Source organism: Salmo salar, chromosome ssa22 (genome assembly GCF_905237065.1).
Source record: "Salmo salar chromosome ssa22, Ssal_v3.1, whole genome shotgun sequence".
NCBI lineage: Eukaryota > Metazoa > Chordata > Actinopteri > Salmoniformes > Salmonidae > Salmo > Salmo salar.
The window spans coordinates 26,008,648-26,033,019 of NC_059463.1; the positions used below are offsets into that span (position 1 = coordinate 26,008,648).

The following is a 24,372-nucleotide window of genomic DNA, read 5'->3' on the forward strand; positions in this document are numbered from 1 at the left end:
ATAAAGTGTAAAATGTAGCTATTATTTGTACGTTTTATGTGGACCACAGGTAGAGTAGCTGCTGTATGTGCAGTAGTTAATGGGGATCCCAATAAACTAAACCTGATGCGAGTTCCTTTGAAAGGTGATTGTAAAGGAATTAAAGAGTTATAGCATAATGCCTTCTTTGGTGAAGCAGGACCAAATAGACATGACAAGAAAGTTCAACATTTAAACTATTATTTATTCAAGGAGATCAACCTATATAGCAAAAGAGGACATTCCAAGTCTGTTTGTAAAATTGTCAATGATATATAATAACACAAGCAAACAAACTACTATACACCAGGCCTAAAATGGAACAGACTATTCCCAGAAAGATGGAAATCTGAGACAAAACATTATGTCCATTATACAGCGATCTCACAGTATAGCACTGCACCAAAACTCAGCATGAGCTGCCATTTATAATAGCTGGTTAATCAAACCTGATGGTGTGAAAAGAAAATGAGTACCTGCAACTGCAAAAATCAAGTACCAGTTGCAAGAGCCCAGAGTGTTTCCTGGTCAGCAAGTCTCCTAACCCTCAATTGGGTCCACTTGGAGATGGAATCACTTCATTACACAGTAGACATGCATTAACTCCAAAAATGTTGATATTGTGCTTCTCAAAGGAAACTAGGTAACATTGTCTAATGAAACGCTTCGGACTTAAGGCCCATGATTATTTCTGCCGCTCTATGTTCTGAATACTGCTTCCGTAAATAAAGCACAAGTGAATACTCAAACTATTTTTATTTCTTAGATATGTTAGCTTATGAAATTCTGAGGTAATCAAATATATTGACAAGAAAATGTTAGGACAATTAATTTCACATAATGTGTCCACTTGCCAATTGTAAAATCAAATAATTCCCACAAACACAAACTTTGAACATAGCGCTTCTTTTGTTAAACAAGATTTCGATTAAATCATAGCCTTCATCGTAATAAAAAAAAAAAAGAGTAACGATTCACATATAACTTAGTAACAGGTTGACAGGGTCTGCTTTTATACCAGTATTCAAAAGATTGTTACCATAAGTAAACTATTTGCTAACGTTACATATCATTGGTTAATATATTTGAGTTTATTAATAATTACATGTATATTATTTATGAACCATTTATTATCAGACCCTTTAATCATATATACACCATGAACAATAAGCCTTACACATGTATTTGCTAAATGTAATGGTTAACAAACTACCGTTTATAAATAGTTTACAAGCAGACTATACCAGACACACAAATATATTTGATCTTTTTTAGATGTAGCTGGGTAAACTGCTATCCAACTAGTTCACTTCAATAGCAGTGTGTGTAAAGATTGTGTAAATTAAGTTAATTTCAGCTGGCATGACTGTTTATGACATCTGTTATGACATCGTTAAGTAGGCCTCATGGCAGAAGTTAAAAAGGAAAGAGTTTTCATTATTGCTGAAGTAATTCACTAGTACAATATGGTCTGTTCAGGCTTGACAACTCATTTGCTGAGTAGTTTCCCCAATATTCTCTACCCTCTCAGTATGACAAATCAGATACATTTTCTCTGCAACACAAAATGATGAAAGTGCTTTGGTAATATAATTCAAGATGTCCACTCTAAGCACAGTAGGACAAGGTACTGTATGGTTAGCTAGTTTATGTTAATGCGGTCATACTCACTAAAGCTGGTATGGGCCTGAAAACGATAACAAATATAGTATACGTTTTCACCTCACACATATTGTTTATGAAAATGATTATCTTTTACACTTGGTACAAAATTATTTCAGACATAACTAAATGTATAACTATGTACCACTTCAGTTGAAAGCTTTCCACATCTCATTTTGTATACTGTCTCTTTCGTAGGGGTGTACCATATCAGGTACTGTACCATAGAAACTCAGTCTGATCCAGACACACCATTCCCAGTGCCACTGCTGTTGCACCCTGACTCTCTGCACCACAGCAATAGAGCGCCTGCTCTGTGAATCTGCATCAGAAAGCGTTGTGGAGAAAGGAAGGCTGCAGACACAACAAAAGCTCCTTAGGGACACAAAAGCTCTCCTCTGTGCTCCCCTCCACAGGCCCCAAGCCCACAGCCCCTGCCCCACTGCTCTCCAGCCCTCTGCAGGACATGATACATCCCTTTAGTGCCAGTGTCCTTGGGAGGGAAGAGGTATGTAAGAACTGTTTGCAGTCATTGAGTAGGAGTGGAGTCTCAGAGCAGCTGCAGTATTAGTGGCGGCAGGAGGAGGAGAGGCAATGCTGGGAGGGAGTAGTCTTGGGTAGGCTGTCAGGTTGGCGGATTAAGTCTCTCGCAGCTCGCTTCTCACTCCAAGAGGTCCTGGGTGGGAAAATCCACACATACACAGACACACAATGAGAGAGAGAATATCATGAGGAAAAACACTAACAGAGGCGAGAGCATGATGCAGGATAAGAGCAGGAATGTACTAGTAATGTACTGTACACAAAATTGCTGTGTCACACAAAAACTGCTTGTGTCTGTGTATGCTAGCAGTGTGTGTGTGTGTGTGTGTACCTCATCTGAGTCTTCGTGGTAGTGTGTTTTGCCCATCTCGGTGGTGTGTGTGTCCAGTTCATCCACTCCCTCTATCCCATTGGCCTCTGCATGCTGTTGTAGCACTGAGTACCTGTGTACCAGGAACCTGAGCGAGATAACCACACAGTCACATACTGTACACACAGGGAGGACAAAGGTTGGGGAGGAGATAGGTGAGGTAAACTGACCTCCCTCCGCAGACATATTTCTTGACGAGCATAACCCCTGTGGCAGCGCTGATGAGCAGAATCACCATTACAACCACTACTATAGAGGCAGAGCTTAACAAGTTGGCCTCCGTCTGAGAGAGAAGGAGAGGGGTGTTAACTTAAGTCTAGAATGGTTTTCCTACTCCCTGAGCCAGACAAAGACTTTACCAGATGCTGTATCATAGCTGTAGCAGGAATGCTCCACTGACCAGGGGTTTTGGGTGGAGTGCATTGCTGATGCAGTTTCTCTTCAGATCAATCTCCTTCCTCTTAGGCTGGATCCCGCCCTCACACCGGTCGCCTGGAATCTTCCGGTAGCTTTAGAATGGAGAGCAGAAGAGACAGTGAAAAATAGAAGGAGAGAGAGGGATTTTTTTGTTTTTGTGGTGAGGTGAGCTCCTTACCCGCTGGTCTGCAGCTGTTCTGTGGTGCCGTGAAGACAGAACTCCAGAACATGGCCCTTCAGATCTGCCTGCTCCACACACTCAGAACTGTTCTCTGCACGGTAGTACCCATAGTCACTACAACAGACAGAGAGAGAGAGAGAGAGAGAAAGATGCATATGTCAGTTGTTTGCTTGAACACAAGGAGAGATAGAGAGGTGATGGTGAAAGATGGATAAGATGGGGAAGGGGGATACCTAGTCAGTTGCACAACTGAATTGCATTTAACCGAAATGTCTTCCAGATTTAACCCGACCCCTCTGAATGGGTGAGGGGAGCAAAGGCAGCCAAATGAAAAGTACTGAGAGGGTGAGTAGTAACATAGACGGGAAGGTTTATGAGGTGCGGACCACTGGTAGTCGTCCAGTGTGCAGGGGCAGGGGGTGGGCTGGGTGGTGATGACATAATCACGTCCATTCCAGCAGACAGAATCTTTCCTCAGCCGCAGGAAACGCTCCTTATATCCCAGAATGCAGCCGTCATTGGGGTTGTTGAGGTCATCAGAGTGCGCCAACCACTGAACATAGTCCCCCTCCCCACCTGCAGGGGAACATTGAGACCAGTAAGCACAGGCACAAACGCAATCACAAGCACATCCGCATGCACTCACGCACACACACACAGTCCACTCACAGTCTCTGAAGAGTAGCTGTTTGAAGTCGATGGTAACAGAGACCCAGTAGTGACTCAGGGGACCCTGCAAGCCCACTCTGTACCCCCACAGGCTGAGGTTCATGGAGTGGGCTCCAGGCTCCAACGCCAGCCCTGTGAAATACAGCGGCTCACTTGTGAAGTTATACGCATGCCAACACTGGCCCTCGTCGGTGGAAAACCTGCAGGGGTGATGGAGGAGAAGGGGGAAAAGGCCTCTTAGCATCATTTTCAAACACAACCTGAGTGCAAAGATTTGAAATGGCAGGACCTCCTCCATTTCTGTCTCTCTCTCTCTCTTTCACTCACTTGATCTGGTTGACGGGTGCAGATGTGTGTTCGACAGCCACCAAAAGGCCTCCAGAGTCTAGGATGGCGTAGTGGTGGGGTCCGGTTAGCGCTCTCAGCCAGGAGTAGCCTCCATCATCAGACACATACACATCAGGAGACAGCACAGACGCTGGGTCACCCACACTACCTGGAGACAGAAAGAGAGAGAGAGGGGAGTGAAGGAATTGGGATATGAATGTCCCATTATTCTAGTGCTCCATAGGGTGGGCCTGTGTTTGTGTTCTTTTTGGGCTCAGTGTATAAGATGTTCCAAGGTGGCAAAGATCCGGATGGATATTGTCATTTATTGGTGTAGTAACAAACCTCCACCTCACAACCCATGCAACCCCAAGCTGATCAGTCTGTTCACACTTCTCTTGCTGGCAGAGAGAAAATGTTGCCATTTTAAAGCTCTTTTCCTGCAATTCTACACATTTTGCCATGTCTTGTGTGTTCATATGATACTGGAGTGACTCAACAAAATCAGTGGAGGCCCCTGGGCATGTAATCTGGCTATGATAACTACAACATTTAGATAGGTAAGTTTGGCTAACCAGCTACCAAGCTAACAGGTGCTAGTGTCAGGGGTATTCGACTCTTACCCTACGAGGTCCAGAGCCTGCTGGTTTTCTGTTCTACCTGATCATTAATTGCACCCATCTGGTGTGTAGGTGTAAATCAATCCCTGATTAGAGGGGAACAATGAAGTGGAACTGTCTTTGAGGTCCAGAGTTGAATTTGAGGGGGCTAGTTGATTAACTGGACATTTCTGACATTGAATGACATAACTGCCCATGCACTTCCACATTTCTAAATTCCACCTTGTACACTCTACTATTACAACTCTCAACAGCAGTAAAAATTAACCCCATTCTGGGTCTGGATCCAGACCGCGGTCCAAAATATTGAGTATGGCTGGTGTATACTGTGTGTGTGTTACCATGAGCCAGAATGAGGCCTATAGCGTTGAACTGTGTGAGCGGCAGCAGAGGGACGTTCATCTTCATAGAGATGCTGTATAAGGCGTGGATGTGCAGGCTGCACTGTAGACACACAGGGTGGGTAAGGGACAAGGACAAAACACTCATGAAATACAAAGCTACATACAGTATTGCTAAAGCACACATATATAATCACAGGGTTGTGTGTGTGTGTCTCACTCGGTCCGGGCGGTTGGTGGCGGTCTCAGTGTCACAGCGGCTGTTCCGAGGCCGTTGTAGCGGCCGCCACTCCCCCCCCTGGTCAAATGACACCACAGTCTCCACTGAGCCGTCTACAGAGGGAGTGTGGGGGGTCAGACTGTATAGAAAAACACTTCAAAAACGGTGCGTCTCTGTGTCCGTGTGTGGCAGTGTAGACCCACCCTCTGTGAGTACGCTGGTCATGTAGACACCCCTGAGCGAGGTGACGTTGGTGAAATCAGTGTCGCCCCCTGTGGCCGTGTAGAGGTGGCGCTCCAGGGACTTGGAGTAGAGCGTCCCTCTGTCATCTGATATGTAGATGGTCCCTATGCCAGTATCTGTCGCAATGTGTCACTAAGTAAATAAAGCTTCAGAAACCATCTATTGTCATGTAGAGGAAAGCTTCATCTGGGAGGATAGCAAGGGACAAGTGAGATCTTAACAAAGACACACATCTAAGAAAGAATCTTAATCCATAATGGTGTGCGTGTTCTGACTGACCTCCAGGTTCGTCTACGTGCATGAACACCATGTCGTCGCTGGCTGCCAATATGGAGTAGAACTGCTCATGGCCAACAGTAGGGAGCTGAGCCATGTTCCACACATCACCACCATCTACCGACACATGGATCATACGCTGGGTACCCTGAGGAAGACACACACACATTATAACACACACAGACTTTACTGTGGAAACACACATACTAACGTAACACACACACACACACCGAGCCAGTCATGATGGAGGCGAAGACAAAGCGTCCTCCCAGTACGAAGGAGTAGATCTTGCTGGCGATGGTCTTGATGTTCTTGCCATAGTCTAGAGATCTCTTCAGCTCCAACATGCCCTTATCATCTGAAGAGGGGAGAGTGAAAGAGACGACTCAAAACACGTATGATTGTAATCAGTACAAAGTTTGAGATTATTTGCTCATCTACCGTAATTTCCGGACTATTGAGCGCACCTGAATATAAGCCGCACCCACTGAATTTAAAAAAAAATATTATTTTGAACATAAATAAGCCGCACATGTCTATAAGCCACAGGTGCCTACCGGTACATTGAAACAAATTAACTTTACAGGCTTTAACAAAACACGGTTTGTAACAAAAATAAATAGGCTTTAACAAAACACGGCTTGTAATAAAACATTTGCAGTAAACAGTAGCCTACCAAGAAAGTCATTGCTCCAGACCAAGCTCCCATGCAGCAGCTCTATTTCCTTTTCCAACAGCCAGATCAATCGCCTTCAACTTGAAAGCTGCATCATATGCATTTCTCCGTGTCTTTGCCATGATGAGGGTGACAAAATGACTACCGTAATCAGAATGATGGGACGTTTGAGAGCGCTCGATTTAATCTAAACAGTAAACTAAAAAGTTGTTTGACCTTAACCCGTTCGGCAATTTCATTGGTCTAATGAAAGCTTCATGCCGCCAAAAAACTGAGAACGTCACAGAATGTGTTTTAAAAAATATATATATATTTGAAAGCGGGAAAAATCCATATATTAGCCGCGTCATTGTTTAAGGCGCGAGGTTCAAAGTGTGGGAAAAAAGTAGCGGCTTATAGTCAGGAAATTACGGCATATACACCATTTATACAAAATATTATCATTGGGATAGATTATCATTGGGATAGAAAAATTCCCGTGACAACACCCCTTCAAATTAGTGGATTTGGCTATTTCAGCCACACCCGTTGCGGACAGGTGTATAAAATCGAGCGCACAGACATGCAATCTCAATAGACAAACATTGGCAGTAGAATAGCCTTACTGAAGAGCTCAATGACTTTCAACGTGGGATGCCATAGGATGCCACCTTTCCAACAAGTCAGTTAATCAAATTTCGGCCCTGTTAGAGCTGCCGCGGTCAACAGTAGGTGCTGTTATTGTGAAGTGGAAACGTCTAGGAGCAACAACGGCTCAGTCGCGAAGTGGTAGACCACAAGCTCACAGAATGGGATTGCTGAGTGCTGAAGCGCGTAAAAATAATCTGTCCTCGGTTGCAACACTCACTACCGAGATCCCAACTGCCTCTGGAAGAAACGTCAGCACAATAACGGTTTGTCGGGAGCTTCATGAAATGAGTTTCCATGGCTGAGCAGCCACACACAAGGTCACCATGCTCAATGCCAAGAGTCGGCTGGAGTGGTGTAAAACTCGCCGCCATTGGACTCTGGAGCAGTGGAAACACGTTCTCTGGAGTGATGAATCAGGCTTCACCATCTGGCAGTCCGATGGACGTATCTCGGTTTGGCGGATGCCAGGAGAACGCTGCCTGCCACAATGCATAGTGCCAACTGTAAAGTTTGGTGGAGGAATAATGGTCTGGGGCTATTTTTCATGGTTTGGGCTAGGCCCCTTAGTTCCAGTGAAGGGAAATCTTAACGCTACAGCATACAATGAAATTCTAGACGATTCTGTGCTTCCAACTTTGTGGTAAACAGTTTGGGGAAGGCCCTTTCCTGTTTCAGCATGAACATTTCCCTGTGCACAAAGCGAGTTCCATACAGAAATGGTTTGTTGAGATTGGTGTGGAAGAACTTGACTGGCCTGCACAGAGCCCTGACCTCAACTCCATCGAACACCTTTGGGATGAATTGGAATGCCAACTGCGAGCCAGGCCTAATCGCTCAGCATCAGTGCCCAACCTCACAAATGCTCTTGTGGCTGAATGGAAGCAAGTCCCTGCAGCAATGTTCCAACATCTAGTGGAAAGCCTTCCCAGAAGAGTGGAGGCTGTTATAGCAGCAGAGGGAGGACCAACTCCATATTAATGCCCGTGATTTTGGAATGAGATGTTGGACGAGCAGGTGTCCCTATACTTTTGGTCATGCAGTGTATCATTGTGTGCTGTTGTGTATGGTGAATCGTATGGCTGTGTTATTATTAGTGCAGTCTCTCTGGACAGATGTCTGGCTCAATGAGTTATTTGTTCTTATTGGTGTTGTGTTGACATGAGGTTGTGTTACTGTAGTCATGGTCTACTCACTGCAGGATCCGTTAGAGTTTGTGGTGAAGTAGATGCTGTCCTCAGGACCCCTAGGATCACACAGACAGACGGACAGTTAGACGGACGGACAGACAGACAGACAGAGATCTTTCCTATTCACTGGGGCCGGTTCATTGAGGCCGGTACATTCCTCCTGACGCGTATACATGTAGCAGGGTTATACAAAACAGATGGTGTGGAATATGGACTCATCCCACAGTGACGCCCCTTTAAAGGAATGAAAACATCTGGTTCCCACCTGACTGAGGTGTCACTCGACTGCTGCTGAAGTGACAATATTCACCAACCCACTGTACAACTGACCTCTACCAGGAGTTGTGGAATGAATATAACCTATTCTGCTGACTCCTGATTCACTGTCCTGGGAGCCCAAACTGCTTGTGTAATGCATTCTGGTCAGAGCTCCAGTTGAAGCTGTGGCCGCAGAGTTCCCAGAATGCTGTGCGAGGCGATGAGTGTGCAGTAACTACCACATCCTGGCTCTTTGGCCTGATCTGAACTTCTGATGCTGCACTGAAACTGGAGTCAAATATGTGGTCACAACTGACAGGCAAGACAGCTGGAATAACAACAATAAAGTTAAACTTACACACACACACACACACACACACACACACACACACACACACACACACACACACACACACACACACACACACACACACACACACACACACCTCCTGTAGCTTTGCTCACGCCACTGATTGGGAGAGTAAATGAGAGAAAAAGGGAGAAGGAAGGGGCGATTCAGAGGTAAAAGATGTTGGAATATGGAGCTAGAGGACATAGGTGTTGTTTGTTTGGGAGTAAACAAGATCATAAAAAACATCCATTGTTACTGACTGATTAATGAACTGGTTAAATGGAAGCTCTCACCATCTGACCAGACACACGCTGTCATGGATCTTCCTCCAGGTGGAGCCAAAGTCTTCAGACAGCCACAGGTCCAACTGGAGGAGAGGAGAGAGGGACGAAAAAACCAGACCATATTAAAAGAGGAAAGGCAGATACCTAGTCAGTTGTACAACCGAATGCATTCAACTGAAATGTGTCTTGCGCATTTACCCCAACCCCTCTGAGGCTGCCTTAATCAAGCGTTAAGGGTTAGGGGTTAGAGATCAGGGTTATGTACCATGATGTTGAGGGTCAGGGATCAGAGGTTAGAGGTTAGGGTCATGTACAATGATGCTGAGGGTCAGGGTTATGGCTTAGGGTCAGAGGTCAGGGTTATGTACCGTGATGCTGAGGGTCAGTAGCACGTTACTGTCGTTGGGGTTATACAGTGTCTGAATCAGAGGAAAGAAGGGGAGGTCCGCTGGGGAAAAACTACGTCCATAATCCAGCGAGCGGAAAATCCGGGATCCCCCTCCCTCTGACACGTCACCTGTCATGATCACCTGGAGGACAGAGAGACAGTGGATCAGAGGAGAACCCAGGAGATCACTAAGCGACAGAATAGATCACCAATAGAGGGAGACAGGGAACTGGCTTAGATCTGAGAAACCAGGTGCATTAAATCTCTGGGCAATTAATTATAACTCAACGTAGTAGTACCAGAGAGAAACAAAGACTAGTTTGATTACTGGAGCTGTGCATCTGTTGACTGAATCCTCTAGGTACAATCCAGTCTATACAGACAGAATATGTCTATGTAGTCATGAAGGGAAGAAGTACTGACCCTGCCAGAGTTGTCAGGACCAATGGCGATGCCAAACTCAGTCTGAACAAAGGTGTTGTTGATCAGGTGGGTCACGTCCTGGAATGTCTTTCCATAGTCCTCGCTGGGAGAGAGAGACAGGGGGGGGGAAATGTACAAAAACCTACTGGGCACTCCCAATACAAATCAGGAATACTTATATTAAAAGTATCATAACTCCACTATTTTAAGGGTGACCCCAAAAGTTAATGTGCGATTCAATCCCTGACGAGTTGAGACTGGTAAAATAGACCCGTATCTCCTGTATGTGGGGTTTCTGACCTGCGGTAGAGTTTAGACTGGCCAAGGCGAATCATGAAGACAGGCACCTGGAATGTGGTCAGCACCAGAAGCACCTGTGGAGATACAACACAGGCTTTACAGGTGGACACACACACACACACACACACACACACACACACAGTTTACACTCTACTTACCCCTGTGCCATCTCCCACCCAGGCCAGAGACACTGAGCCACTCAGGTCATTGAAGGCATACTGCAGACAGGAGAGAAAGAGAAGGCTTATCAACATGGCTTACAAAGGATCATGAGGTACAGCACGTGTAGCGTCGTGTGGTTTACACTAAGTGAAATCACAGGGTACAGGAAACAGTCAAATTTGACACAATGTGATGTCATACAGAACACAGAGGGACATTCACTTGTGTGATTCCCCCTTTCCTACTCTCCTTTATCCAAACCCTGCCTGTTCAACACAGGGAGAGTTGACCACACACACACACACCTCCCAGGCTGTTGCTGAGTGTCCCAACTGTCAAACTATGTTCTTTGTATGGAACTGTGAGTGTGACCTACATTCCTACTTGGCTGACAAACTGAGAGGCCCGAGAACAAGAGAGTGACTGAGGGCCTTGTGTCCTGAAAGCAGGACAAAAACACTCTTGCTCACACAGGCCCCTAATTCTCCTGAGGGCCCCCTAAAGTTTTAGTCCAGTCTGCAGACGATGGAGAGAGAGAGAGAGAGAGAGAGAGAGAGAGAGAGAGACAGTGAGAGAGTGAACGTGTGTGTGTGCCTTAGAGCTGATCGAGAGATTACCCCCCAGAAAGAGAGACAGAGGGGAAAGAAAGAGAGCTAAGACAAAGAAGTCAGGTGGAGAGCATAATGAGTGTTTGTCTTACATTACCACTAATTCAGAGTTTACTTCTTCCATTCTACCCTGAATTACATCTAGTAGGTCTGTGGAGAGAGGAGGCTATGGTTACCCCCACCACTAGCCTGCCTCTATGTGTTGTTTATGAGGAGAGGTAAGGCCTGGAGAGTGTCTGCTACTCTAGGAAGTCTATAAAGCCACAGGAGGCAGGCAGGCAGGCAGGCAGCTCTCTGGAAACTACTAGTAAACAGGTCCAGGGGAACACATGATCACTCCAAGTGTGAACACAAGTTTCCATCCTTTCTTCAAAAGCATCGGTTCCTCACACTCTCGCCATCCTTCCTCCTTCAAATACAGTAGATCTGTTCATACAACCCCTCAATCCTTCCTTAATCCTGCTCCAAAGGAATCATCTCACTCTTCATCCCTCCTCTGAAGTGATCTGATCGACCCGGTTCAACTTGAGTTCAAAGACTCTTGTTTAAAACAACCCTGCCAGGTTTAAGCTGGCACGCCTGGGCACAAATAATGTTACTGTAGCAGATTGTTCATGTTATGGGGGTGGAAAGGCTTCTGCTTTTCTTAGGAGTATAATAGTACAAGACCAATGCTTGTACACCTGTGTCAAATCTAACCAAGAACGTGTTTTCTTCATTTGTTCCTCTGAACCCCTGCCAGGCTGCCTGGACAACCGATACCCTGCCCTGAGTTTCAAACCCAAAACAAAGCAGCAAGGCAGTGTGGGACAGGTCAGCCTCGGTCAGCCCATTCAGCAGCTCCAGCTGGATGACAGGAACCAGAGGAGGTTCTGTCACAGACAGATATCTTTTAACTTGGTGGGAGGGAGGAGGAGTAAGAAGCGGGGGATGAGGAAGAGAGGAGACTGCCTGAGGGGATGAATTGATACCATCAATAGACAGAAGAAGAGCAGGAGGAGGGGGATAATTTAATTGTCAAATACAGCTACAAACCCTGTGTCCTAACTGCCAGACAGGATGTGACCTCACAGACCAGACACGAGTTCACATCCTGTGATGAAATATTCCAGAGCTAAAGCACACACACCACTGGTGTACTTTAGGGCTGGGAGGTTACAGGCCAGCACAGTGAGCCCCTTATTCTGCAGGGTTCTAGGTGTTAACAAGAGTGCTACATCAATATTTCCAGAAATAAAAGGTCAAACACATGCAGGCTGTGATCTTTGAGGTGAAGCTGTGTAAATGTCATACATGGTTTGGAGGGTTGGGTATGATGCTTAAAGGAGCAGGGAGAGAGGGGCTGCAGTGTCAGAGGACAGCTGTGTCTGTACCAGAGCCATGTATTTAGAGAGGTGGGACAACTTCTAGAATTTTGTATATTGATCTAATTTTCGACATTCAGGTACATAGCATTATTTAAATATTCCCCTTTTAATGTAAATGGCATGATAACATGGCTGCCATAGAATGTTGTGGATTCAAACCTCAATGGTCCAACACTCTAAATGCATGGATCTGGCTGGTACTGTATATAGGGCTATTGCAGGTTTAGGTACAGCAGGTTTGAGGCACTGGGCTGGAGCTGAGTGAGGTGAAAGTCTGGTCCTACTTGAAGCTCAGTCAGCTATTAGCATCTGGGAGGAGACACATACACAGCCCATTACTCCACCCCTATTGAGTGAAGATGGGATAATATGGAAAAACAAAAAAACACAGCCAACCATGAAACTTTCCTTCCCCCTACATTTCTTCCTCCCATCACTAATTATCTCCACCTCTCCCTCCCTGCCCCTTGTCCACTTATTTCATCTCTTTCCTATCCCTTTCTTTCTTTATATCTAGCCGTCCAACTCTCCTTCCCTCCCTTTCTCTGCCCCCTTCTCTCCGTCCCTCTCTCTATCCTCTGGACACAAACAGCACGTGGAACATCACTGTGCTGCTTTCCTTGGTTCTGTGCTGCAACCCAGCTCTGAGACACACTGAGACACACACACACACACAGGGAACAGGACATGTTTTCTCTGTACATTCTGACCACAGACCAGGGGGAAAAAAACTGCCAGCCAGCCTGACCTTCATGATGTTGTTATTGCACATTTAGACACATTCAATCAAATTAATACTACCCAAAAAAAGGTAACAAGCAGCAACATATAGCCCTAGATGCGTGGAATAATTAATTACATTTTCCTTAAATAGTTCAGTTTTGAGTCTTCTCTCCTTGGATCAGAGGTCAGGGAGAGATAGTGGTGTGTGTCTGAGACTAGGAGTTTGTGCTGGACACGGATAAAGAGGTCATTAGCCTGTGGTTTTCTCAGCCCTGGAGAGTCAGGATTTAAAGCTTTAGGCTGGATTTAAGATGGATATTCAGACAGACATAGACGCTCACTGTGGTTCTGGCCAGTTTGGAATTATGCCTATAAATCTTAGTTCCCACTGGTGTCAGTGACCACTTTAGTTAGCCTACATTTTACACAGATATTTGGACACGTATGATGTTATGCATTACTGACAAGTTACCCTGAATAATCATAATGTATGTTGATAACACTAATGTCTTATGTAGGTAGTGTTGTTAATGGTTATTTACTGTATAACACACTGTAGGCCTATATCCTTCTGTTCCTTGCTTAGGGGCTTTTCCATGTAAAAAAAAAAACATGAGCACAAACATGTGAAGTTCATAGGATGGAAAATGGGTCTTAGAAAACATCAAGCAGGAAAAGTCTTATTAGGTATTAGAAATACATCCAAACACAATGTTAGCGTAAAGACTCCTCCCAAATATTTTGCCATATTGACAAGGTAAAAATCTGTTGTTCTGCCCCTGAACAAGGCAGTTAACCCACTGTTCCTAGGCTGTCATTGAAAATAAGAATTTGTTCTTAACTGACTTGCCTAGTTAAATAAATTAAAAAATATTAAATTGTATACTGCGCTAATTTCCCTAATGTGGACAGTTTGTGTTACTACCTTACACAAGCTTGCATTTTCAAGCTATACAATTTAGTGGAATTATAAATAATTTTTACCTCAGATTGATGATGTTAGTATAAGTTTAGTCATCACGATGACGTAAGATTGATTGCTTAAAACGGCTCAATATCTTTGGTTTTGTACAGCTGGGATGTGCAGGACTGAGAACGAGGAGTTAATGAAATGGCACAGAACATTTGGGTGGTCTCTCTATAAAAGTCGCTGGCCACACACCAATACATTTTTTGGACAGTCAACCGTTGTCACTGTTGATATCCTATGTCGGGTCGTGATTCATTTAAGTTAAGTTAACAGAAAAAGTGGTCTGGTCCCTTTGTGGCGAAATCAACAACCGACATTCCAAAATACAGGTTATTCCAAGTTTCTCTGTGGCCTTTGAATAGTGTTAGTTTAAATCAAATCAAATATATATATTTTTTTTATATAGCCTTTCGTACATCAGCTGATATCTCAAAGTGCTGTACAGAAACCCAGCCTAAAACCCCAAACAGCAAGCAAAGCATGTGAAAGAAGCACGGTGGCTAGGAAAAACTCCCTAGGAAAAACTCCCTAGAAAAGGCCAAAAACCTAGGAAGAAACCTAGAGAGGAACCAGGCTATGAGGGGTGGCCAGTCCTCTTCTGGCTGTGCAGGGTGGATATTATAACAGAACGTGGTCAAGATGTTAAAATGCTAAAATGTTCATAAATGACCAGCATGGTCAAATAATAATAATCATAGTAGTTGTCGAGGGTGCAACAAGCACGTCCGGTGAACAGGTCAGGGTTCCATAGCCGCAGGCAGAACAGTTGAAACTGGAGCAGCAGCACGGCCAGGTGGACTGGGGACAGCAAGGAGTCATCATACCAGGTAGTCCTGAGGCATGGTCCTAGGGCTCAGGTCCTCCGAGAGAAAGACAGAAAGAGAGAAAGAGACAGTCCTACATCCCAAACGTTTTCCCCGTTGTGCTGAATTTAGTGTGAGATCCATGGAAGAATTAACGACTCGGTCACACTGACAGCATAATTTGCTTTTTGTTACACCAGAAGTACATTAAATTCCAATGGAACGATGTGTTTGCCTTGCAGCTTTGCCTTGCAGAGACAGCTGCAGTGCATTGTGTGTAGTGCATATGTTGGATTTATCGAACATATGCATCAAATGGTATCCGTAGACAGCTTGACAAAAATAGTAGCAGAAGGTGAATGAACTTTTGTTGCACACATATCCAGATGATGCTGCGTACCATTTTGCACAATGACGTTGTAGGTATGATCCAGGCGTTACAAAAAAAAGAGTTGCGTTACAACCACGTTGGTATTGTGTGTAGAGTGATGAGAAAACATGTTTTATTCAATTTTCCAAAATGTGGAAAACATGAAGGGGGGTCTACTTTGAAAGCACCGTATACACACTACATCAAGAGAAGTACCGTAATTTCCGGACTATAAGCCATAACTTTTTTCCCACGCTTTGAACCTCGCGGCTTAAACAATGACGCGACTAATATATGGATTTTTCCTGCTTTCAAAATTTTTTTGCCAAAAAAACACATTCTGTGACGTGCTCAGTTTTTTGCCGGCATGAAGCTTTCATTAGACCAATGAAATTGCCGAACGGGTTAAGGTCAAACAACTTTTTTGTTTACTGTTTAGATTAAATCGAGCGCTCTCAAACGTCCCATCATTCTGATTACGGTAGTCATTTTGTCACCCTCATCATGGCAAAGACACGGAGAAATGCATATGATGCAGCTTTCAAGTTGAAGGCGATTGATCTGGCTGTTGGAAAAGGAAATAGAGCTGCTGCACGGGAGCTTGGTCTTAATGAGTCGATGATAAGACGTTGGAAACAGCAGCGTGAGGAATTGACTCAGTGGAAAAAGACAACTAAAGCTTACTGCTAATGGTTTATTTTTTGTTACAAGCCGTGTTTCGTTAAAGCCTATTTATTTTTGTTACAAGCTGTGTTTCGTTAAACCCTATTTATTTTTGTTACAAGCCGTGTTTCGTTAAAGCCTGTGTAAAGTTAATTTGTTTCAATGTACCGGTAGGCACCTGCGGCTTATAGACATGTGCGGCTTATTTATGTTCAAAATATATTTCTCTTTTAAATTCAGTGGGTGCGGCTTATATTCAGGTGGGCTCAATAGTCCGTAAATTACGGTAAGTGGACACCTGCTCGTCGAACATCTCATTCCAAAATCATGGGCATTAATATGAAGCTGGTCTCCCCTTTAGTGCTATAACAGGATGAGCGCAGGCTTTAGCCTACACATTGAACTGAATTAGCAGATCATCTTGAGACAGCGAGTCAGTCAGAAGGGGAGAAATCATCAACTTCAAAACTTTTCTCAATAGCAAAGCTAGCTTTGCTTACTTAGCTGTCACTAATTTACTCACTACTGCCTTTGTTTGTTGAGCTTGAATGGCAAAGACACACCCACATTAAATCACACCCCAAAGACAACTCTATTTTGGGCTTCAGTAATAACCGAACACATGCAGAATCGGTGAGTGCAGTTCACCTTTAACATATTTTTTAATTTCTCTCCCTCATCAGGAGGGAGGATAATCATAGTCGCGGGAAGTTGGGGTGCTGAGTACCCCCCTTAAAAAAAAAAATCGGGGGGGAAAAAACATATACATACATACATACATACATTACATTACATACATACATATACACTGCTCAAAAAAATAAAGGGAACACTTAAACAACACAATGTAACTCCAAGTCAATCACACTTCTGTGAAATCAAACTGTCCACTTAGGAAGCAACACTGATTGACAATACATGTCACATGCTGTTGTGCAAATGGAATAGACAACAGGTGGAAATTATAGGCAATTAGCAAGACACCCCCAATAAAGGAGTGGTTGTGCAGGTGGAGACCACAGACCACTTCTCAGTTCCTATGCTTCCTGGCTGATGTTTTGGTCACTTTTGAATGCTGGCGGTGCTTTCACTTTAGTGGTAGCATGAGACGGAGTCTACAACCCACACAAGTGGCTCAGGTAGTGCAACTCATCCAGGATGGCACATCAATGCGAGCTGTGGCAAGAAGGTTTGCTGTGTCTGTCAGCGTAGTGTCCAGAGCATGGAGGCGCTACCAGGAGACAGGCCACTACATCAGGAGACGTGGAGGAGACCGTAGGAGGGCAACAACCCAGCAGCAGGAGCGCTACCTCCGCCTTTGTGCAAGGAGGAGCAGGAGGAGCACTGCCAGAGCCCTGCAAAATGACCTCCAGCAGGCCACAAATGTGCATGTGTCTGCTCATATGGTCAGAAACAGACTCCATGAGGGTGGTATGAGGGCCCGACGTCCACAGGTGAGGGTTGTGCTTACAGCCCAACACCGTGCAGGACGTTTGGCATTTGCCAGAGAACACCAAGATTGGCAAATTTGCCACTGGCGCCCTGTGCTCTTCACAGATGAAAGCAGGTTCACACTGAGCACGTGACAGACGTGACAGAGTCTGGAGATGCCGTGGAGAACGTTCTGCTGCCTGCAACATCCTCCAGCATGACCGGTTTGGCGGTGGGTCAGTCATGGTGTGGGGTGGCATTTTTTTGGGGGGGCCGCACAGCCCTCCATGTGCTCGCCAGAGGTAGCCTGACTGCCATTAGGTACCAAAATGAGATCCTCAGACCCCTTGTGAGACCATATGCTGGTGCGGTTGGCCCTGGGTTCCTCCTAATGCAAGACAATGCTAGACCTCATGTGGCTGGAGTGTGTCAGCAGTTCCTGCAAGAGGAAGGCATTGATGCTATGGACTGGCCCGCCCGTTCCCCAGACCTGAATCCAATTGAGCACATCTGGGACATCATGTCTCGCTCCATCCACCAACACCAAGTTGCACCACAGACTGTCCAGGAGTTGGCGGATGCTTTAGTCCAGGTCTGGGAGGAGATCCCTCAGGAGACCATCCGCCACCTCATCAGGAGCATGCCCAGGCGTTGTAGGGAGGTCATACAGGCACGTGGAGGCCACACACACTACTGAGCCTCATTTTGACTTGTTTTAAGGACATTACATCAAAGTTGGATCAGCCTGTAGTGTGGTTTTCCACTTTAATTTTGAGTGTGACTCCAAATCCAGACCTCCATGGGTTGATAAATTGGATTTACATTGATTATTTTTGTGTGATTTTGTTGACAGCACATTTCAACTATGTAAAGAAAAAAGTATTTAATAAGATTATTTCTTTCATTCAGATCTAGGATGTGTTGTTTAAGTGTTCCCTTTATTTTTTTGAGCAGTGTATATTAGTTGAAAACGGAAGTTTACATATACTTAGGTTGGAGTCATTAAAACTCGTTTTTCAACCACTCCACAAATTTCTTGTTAACAAACTATAGTTTTGGCAAGTCGGTTAGGACATCTACTTTGTGCATGACACAAGTTATTTTTCCAACAATTGTTTACAGACATATTATTTCACTTATAATTCACTGTATCACAATTCCAGTGGATCAGAAGTTTACATACACTAGGGTGACTGTGCCTTTAAACAGCTTGGAAAATTCTAGATGGTGTCATGGCTTTAGAAGCTTCTGATAGGTGAATTGATATCATTTGAGTCTATTGGAGGTGTACCTGTGGATGTATTTCAAGGCCTACCTTCAAACTCAGTGCCTCTTTGCTTGACATCATGGGAAAATCAAAAGAAATCAGCCAAGCCCTCAGGAAAACAATTGTAGACCTCCACAAGTCTGGTTCATCCTTGGGACCAATTTCCAAATGCCTGAAGGTACCACGTTCATCTGTACAAACAATAGTATGCAAGTATAAACACCATGGGACCACGCAGCCATCATAACGCTCAGGAAGGAGACACGTTCTGTCTTTAAGAGATGAAAGTACTTTGGTGCGAAAAGTGCAAATCAATCCCGGAACAACAGCAAAGGACCTTGTGAAGATGCTGGAAGAAACAGGTACAAAAGTATCTATACCCACAGTGAAACGACTCCTATATCGATATAACCTGAAAGGCCGCTCAGCAAGGAAGAAGCCACTGCTCCAAAACCGCCATTAAAAAAAAGCCAGACAACGATTTGCAACTGCACATGGGGACAAAAATAGTACTTTTTGGAAAAATGTCCTTTGGTCTGATGAAACAAAAATAGAACGGTTTGGCCATAATGACCATCGTTATGTTTGGAGGAAAAACGGGGAGCCTTGCAAGCCGAAGAACACCATCCCAACCGTGAAGCACGGGAGTGGCAGCATCATGTTGTGGGGGTGCTTTGCTGCAGGAGGGACTGGTGCACTTCACAAAATAGATGGCATCATGAGGTTGGAAAATTATGTGGATATATTGAAGCAACATCTCAAGTAGAGGTCGACCGATTAATCGGAATGACCGATTAATTAGGGACGATTTCAAGTTTTCATAACAATCGGAAATCGGTATTTTTGGACGCCGATTTGGCCCCAAATTTTTTTTTACACCTTTATTTAACTAGGCAAGTCAGTTAAGAACACGTTCTTATTTTCAATGACGGCCTTGGAACGGTGGGTTAACTGCCTTGTTCAGGGGCAGAACAACAGATTTTTAACTTGTCAGCTCGGGGATTCAATCTTGCAACCTTACGGTTAACTAGTCCAACGCTCTAACTACCTGCTTTACATTGCACTCCACGAGGAGCCTGCCTGTTATGCGAATGCAGTAAGAAGCTAAGGTAAGTTGCTAGCTAGCATTAAACTTATCTTATAAAAAACAATCAATCAATCAATCATAGTCACTAGTTAACTACACATGGTTGATGATATTACTAGTTTATCTAGCCTGTCCTGCGTTGCATATAATCGCTTAGGTACACGTTGCTCCAACATGTACCTAACCATAAACATAAATGCCTTTCTTAAAATCAATACACAAGTATATATTTTTAAACCTGCATATTTAGCTCAAAGAAATCCAGGTTAGCAGGCAATATTAACCAGGTGAAATTGTGTCACTTCTCTTGCGTTCATTGCACGCAGAGTCAGGGTATATGCAACAGTTTGGGCCGCCTGGCTCGTTGCGAACTAATTTGACAGAAATGTACGTAATTATGAGATAACATTGAAGGTTGTGTAATGTAACAAGAACATTTAGACTTAGGGATGCCACCCGTTAGATAAAATACGGAACGGTTCCGTATTTCACTGAAAGGAAAAACGTTTTGTTTTTGAGATGATAGTTTCTGGATTGGACCATATTAATGACCTAAGGCTCGTATTTCTGTGTGTTTATTATATTATAATTAAGTCTATGATTTGATAGAGCAGTCTGACTGAACGGTGGTAGGCAGCAGCAGGCTGGTAAGCATTCATTCAAACAGCACTTTCGTGCGTATTGCCAGCAGCTCTTCGCTGTGCTTCAAGCATTGCGCTGTTTATGACTTTAAGCCTATCAACTCCCGAGATTTGGCTGGTGTAACCGATGTGAAATAGTTAGCGGGGTGCGCGCTAATAGCGTTTCAAACGTCACTCGCTCTGAGACTTGGAGTAGTTGTTCCCCTTGCTCTGCATGGGTAACGCTGCTTCGAGGGTGGCTGTTGTCAATGTGTTCCTGGTTCGAGCCCAGGTAGGAGCGAGGAGAGGGACGGAAGTTAAACTGTTACACTGGCAATACTAAAGTGCCTATAAGAACATCCAACAGTCAAAGTTATATGAAATACAAATCGTAGAGAGAAATAGTCCTATAATTCCTGTAACTACAACCTAAAACTTCTTACCTGGAAATATTGAAGACTCGTGTTAAAAGGAACCACCAGCTTTCATATGTTCTCATGTTCTGAGCAAGGCACTTAAACGTTAGCTTTCTTACATGGCACATATTGCACTTTTACTTTCTTCTCCAACACTTTGTTTTTGCATTATTTAAACCAAATTGAACATGTTTCATTATTTATTTGAAGCTAAATTGATTTTATTGATGTATTATATTAAGTTAAAATAAGTGTTCATTCAGTATTGTTGTAATTGTCATTATTACAAATAAATAAATTTAAAATAAATTTAAAAAATTGGCCGATTAATCGGTATCGTTTTTAACTGGTCCTCCAATAAATCGGTATCGACGTTGAAAAATCATAAATCGGTTGACTTCTAATCGCAAGACATCGGTCAGGAAGTTAAAGCTTGGTCGCAAATGGGTCTTCCAAATGAACAATGACCCCAAGCATACCTTCAAAGTTGTGGCAAAATGGTTTAAGGACAACAAAGTCAAGGTATTGGAGTGGCCATCACAAAGCCCTGACCTCAATCCTACAGAACATTTGTGGGCAGACTGAAAAAGAGTGTGTGAGCAAGGAGGCCTACAAACCTGACTCAGTTACACCAGCTCTGTCAGGAGGAATGGGCCAAAATTCACCCAACTTATTGTGGGAAGCTTGTGGAAGGCTACCCAAAACGTTTGACCCAAGTTAAAGAATTTAAAGGCAATGCTACCAAATACTAATTGAGTGTATGTAAACTTCTGACCCACTGGGAATGTGATGTAAGAAATAAAAGCTGAAATAAATCATTCTCTCAACTATTATTCTGACATTTCACATTCTTAAAATAAAGTGGTGATCCTTACTGACCTAAAACAGGGAATTTTTACTAGGATTAAATGTCAGGGATTGTGAAAAACTGAGTTTAACCTGTTGAGGACAGACGTTCCGCTAGCGGAACCCCTAGCCAACAGCATCGCACGGCGCGAAATAGAAAACCAACTAAAATACCACAATTCAATTTTCTCAAACAATCAACTATTTTATACCATTTTAAAGATAAGACTCTCGTTAATCTAACCACATTGTCCGATTTCAAAAAGGCTTTACAGCGAAAGCAAAACATTAGATTATGTTAGGAGAGTACATAGACAAATAATCACACAGCCATTTTCCAAGCAAGCATACATGTCACATAAACCCAAACCACAGCGAAATGCAGCACTAACCTTTGATGATCTTCATCAGATGACACTCCTAGGACATTATGTTATATAATACATGCATGTTTTGTTCAATCAAGTTCATATTTATATCAAAAACCAGCTTTTTACATTAGCATGTGATGTTCAGAACTAGCATACACACCGAAAACTTCCGGTGAATTTACTAAATTACTCATGATAAACGTTGACCAAATACATAAATTATTTTGAGAATTATAGATACAGAACTCCTTTATGCAATCGCTATGTCCGATTTTAAAATAGCTTTTCGACGAAAGCACATTTTGCAATATTCTGAGTACATAGCTCGGCCATCACGGCTAGCTATTTTGACATCCGCCAACTTCGGGGTCACCTAAACTGGAAAAATTGGATTACCTTTGCTGTTCTTCGTCAGAATGCACTCCCAGGACTTCTACTTCAACAACAAATGTTGTTTTGGTTCCAAATAATCCATAGTTATGTCCAAATACCTCCGTTTTGTTCGTGTGTTCAGGTCATTATCAGAAAGGTGACCTAAGATAATATTCCAACCGGGCAACGTTGTATTCATTCAAAGGCTGAAAGAAGAAAATGGAGAAGTCTCGTGACTGCGCATCTCCAGTCTCACTGTCCCCAGGCTGACCACTCACAAACAGAGCTGCTGTACTTTGCCCAGAGACAGCAGACACCCCATTCCACTTTCTGGTGGCTTTAGAGAGCCAATGGAAGCCTTAGAAAGTGTCACGTTACAGCACAGATGCTGTAATGTCGATAGAGATGCAACAGAAGGACAACAAATTGTCAGACAGGGCACTTCCTGTATGGAATCTTCTCAGGTTTTGGCCTGCCATATGAGTTCTGTTATACTCACAGACACCATTCAAACAGTTTTAGAAACTTTAGAGTGTTTTTTTATCAAAATCTACTAATTATATGCATATTCTAGTTTCTGGGCAGGAGTAGTAACCAGATTAAATCGGGTACGTCTTTTATCCGGCCGTGAAAATACTGCCCCCTATCCCAAAGAAGTTAAATCTATTTGGCTGAGGTGTATGTAAACTTCCATCTTCAACTGTACACACACACACACACACACACACACACACACACACACACACACACACACACACACACACACACACACACACACACACACACACACACACACAGAGTACCAGTCAAAAGTTTTGCACACTCTTGGCATTCTCTCAACCAGCTTCATGATGTAGTTATCTGTCATCTAGGCAAAGGTGGCTAATTTGAAGAATCTAAAATATTTTCATTTGTTTAACACTTTTTTTTGGTTACGACATGATTCATATGTGTTGTCAGTTTTGATGTCTTCATTATTATTTTACAATGTAGAAAATAGTAAAAAAAGGAAAAAAAAACTTGAATGAGTAGGTGTGTCCAAACTTTTGAGTGGTACTGTATATGGGTACAGTTACAAGAACAAAATAAGATTATTGTGAATAGGCAAATTAATATAATAGTTTGATTAAAATGTTTACATGCTTTGCAAGGAGAACGATTTGCCTAATAATCCTGTTTCCATGGACACATCTGAAATCAGGCTACCTGATGGGACTTTGACAAATGCAGAAAATGGGCAATTAAATAAACATTCTACCACAGGGACCTGGGAAGCCTATTTGATTCTGAGCTCGGTTATTAATGTTTGAAAAGAGGGAGGCTTGCACTGCTGCTGCACATGAGCACATCAAACACACCGCTGGAACTCCGATTAAGGTCTTTACATGTCCTAATAATTTGAAAGATTGCTGAGACAACCAGGTGTTTAAATTTGCACATGCTTACTTCGATTATGACCTTACACCAATTTAGATAAGCAAAGTAAGGTGTTTACATGGCTAATGGAATACTCGGCCTACTGCCATAATCAGTTTGGTATCGAACTACACTGCTGAAAAAAATAAAGGGAACACTAAAATAACACATCCTAGATCTGAATGAATTAAATAATCTTATTAAATACTTTTTTCTTTGCATAGTTGAATGTGCTGACAACAAAAGCACCCAAAAATAATCAATGGAAATCCAATTTATCAACCCATGGAGGTCTGGATTTGGAGTCACACTCAAAATTAAAGTGGAAAACCACACTACAGGCTGATCCAACTTTGATCTAATGTCCTTAAAACAAGTCAAAATGATGCTTAGTAGTGTGTGTGGCCTCCACATGCCTGTATGACCTCCCTACAACGCCTGGGCATGCTCCTGATGAGGTGGCGGATGGTCTCCTGAGGGATCTCCTCCAAGACC

General features: G+C 43.5%; 1 protein-coding gene across 1 annotated transcript in view; it reads right to left on the reverse strand.

Annotated features, from left to right (window-relative positions):
* Positions 1-202: 202 nt before the first annotated feature.
* Positions 203-24,372, reverse strand: part of LOC106583135 (sortilin) — a 33,951-nt gene continuing 9,781 nt past the window's right edge. Inside the window, exons 2-20 of the mRNA XM_014166969.2 lie at positions 10,544-10,603; positions 10,386-10,459; positions 10,086-10,188; positions 9,643-9,804; positions 9,284-9,357; positions 8,387-8,436; positions 6,118-6,245; positions 5,891-6,035; positions 5,572-5,727; positions 5,369-5,481; positions 5,149-5,251; positions 4,188-4,356; positions 3,861-4,060; positions 3,578-3,767; positions 3,189-3,305; positions 2,994-3,102; positions 2,764-2,876; positions 2,555-2,681; positions 203-2,356 (exon numbers count right to left, since the gene is read on the reverse strand). Coding sequence (XP_014022444.1) covers positions 2,342-2,356; positions 2,555-2,681; positions 2,764-2,876; positions 2,994-3,102; positions 3,189-3,305; positions 3,578-3,767; positions 3,861-4,060; positions 4,188-4,356; positions 5,149-5,251; positions 5,369-5,481; positions 5,572-5,727; positions 5,891-6,035; positions 6,118-6,245; positions 8,387-8,436; positions 9,284-9,357; positions 9,643-9,804; positions 10,086-10,188; positions 10,386-10,459; positions 10,544-10,603 — 2,208 coding nt within the window. The 3' untranslated portion in view covers positions 203-2,341. The remainder of the gene's footprint in view (positions 2,357-2,554; positions 2,682-2,763; positions 2,877-2,993; positions 3,103-3,188; positions 3,306-3,577; positions 3,768-3,860; positions 4,061-4,187; positions 4,357-5,148; positions 5,252-5,368; positions 5,482-5,571; positions 5,728-5,890; positions 6,036-6,117; positions 6,246-8,386; positions 8,437-9,283; positions 9,358-9,642; positions 9,805-10,085; positions 10,189-10,385; positions 10,460-10,543; positions 10,604-24,372) is intronic.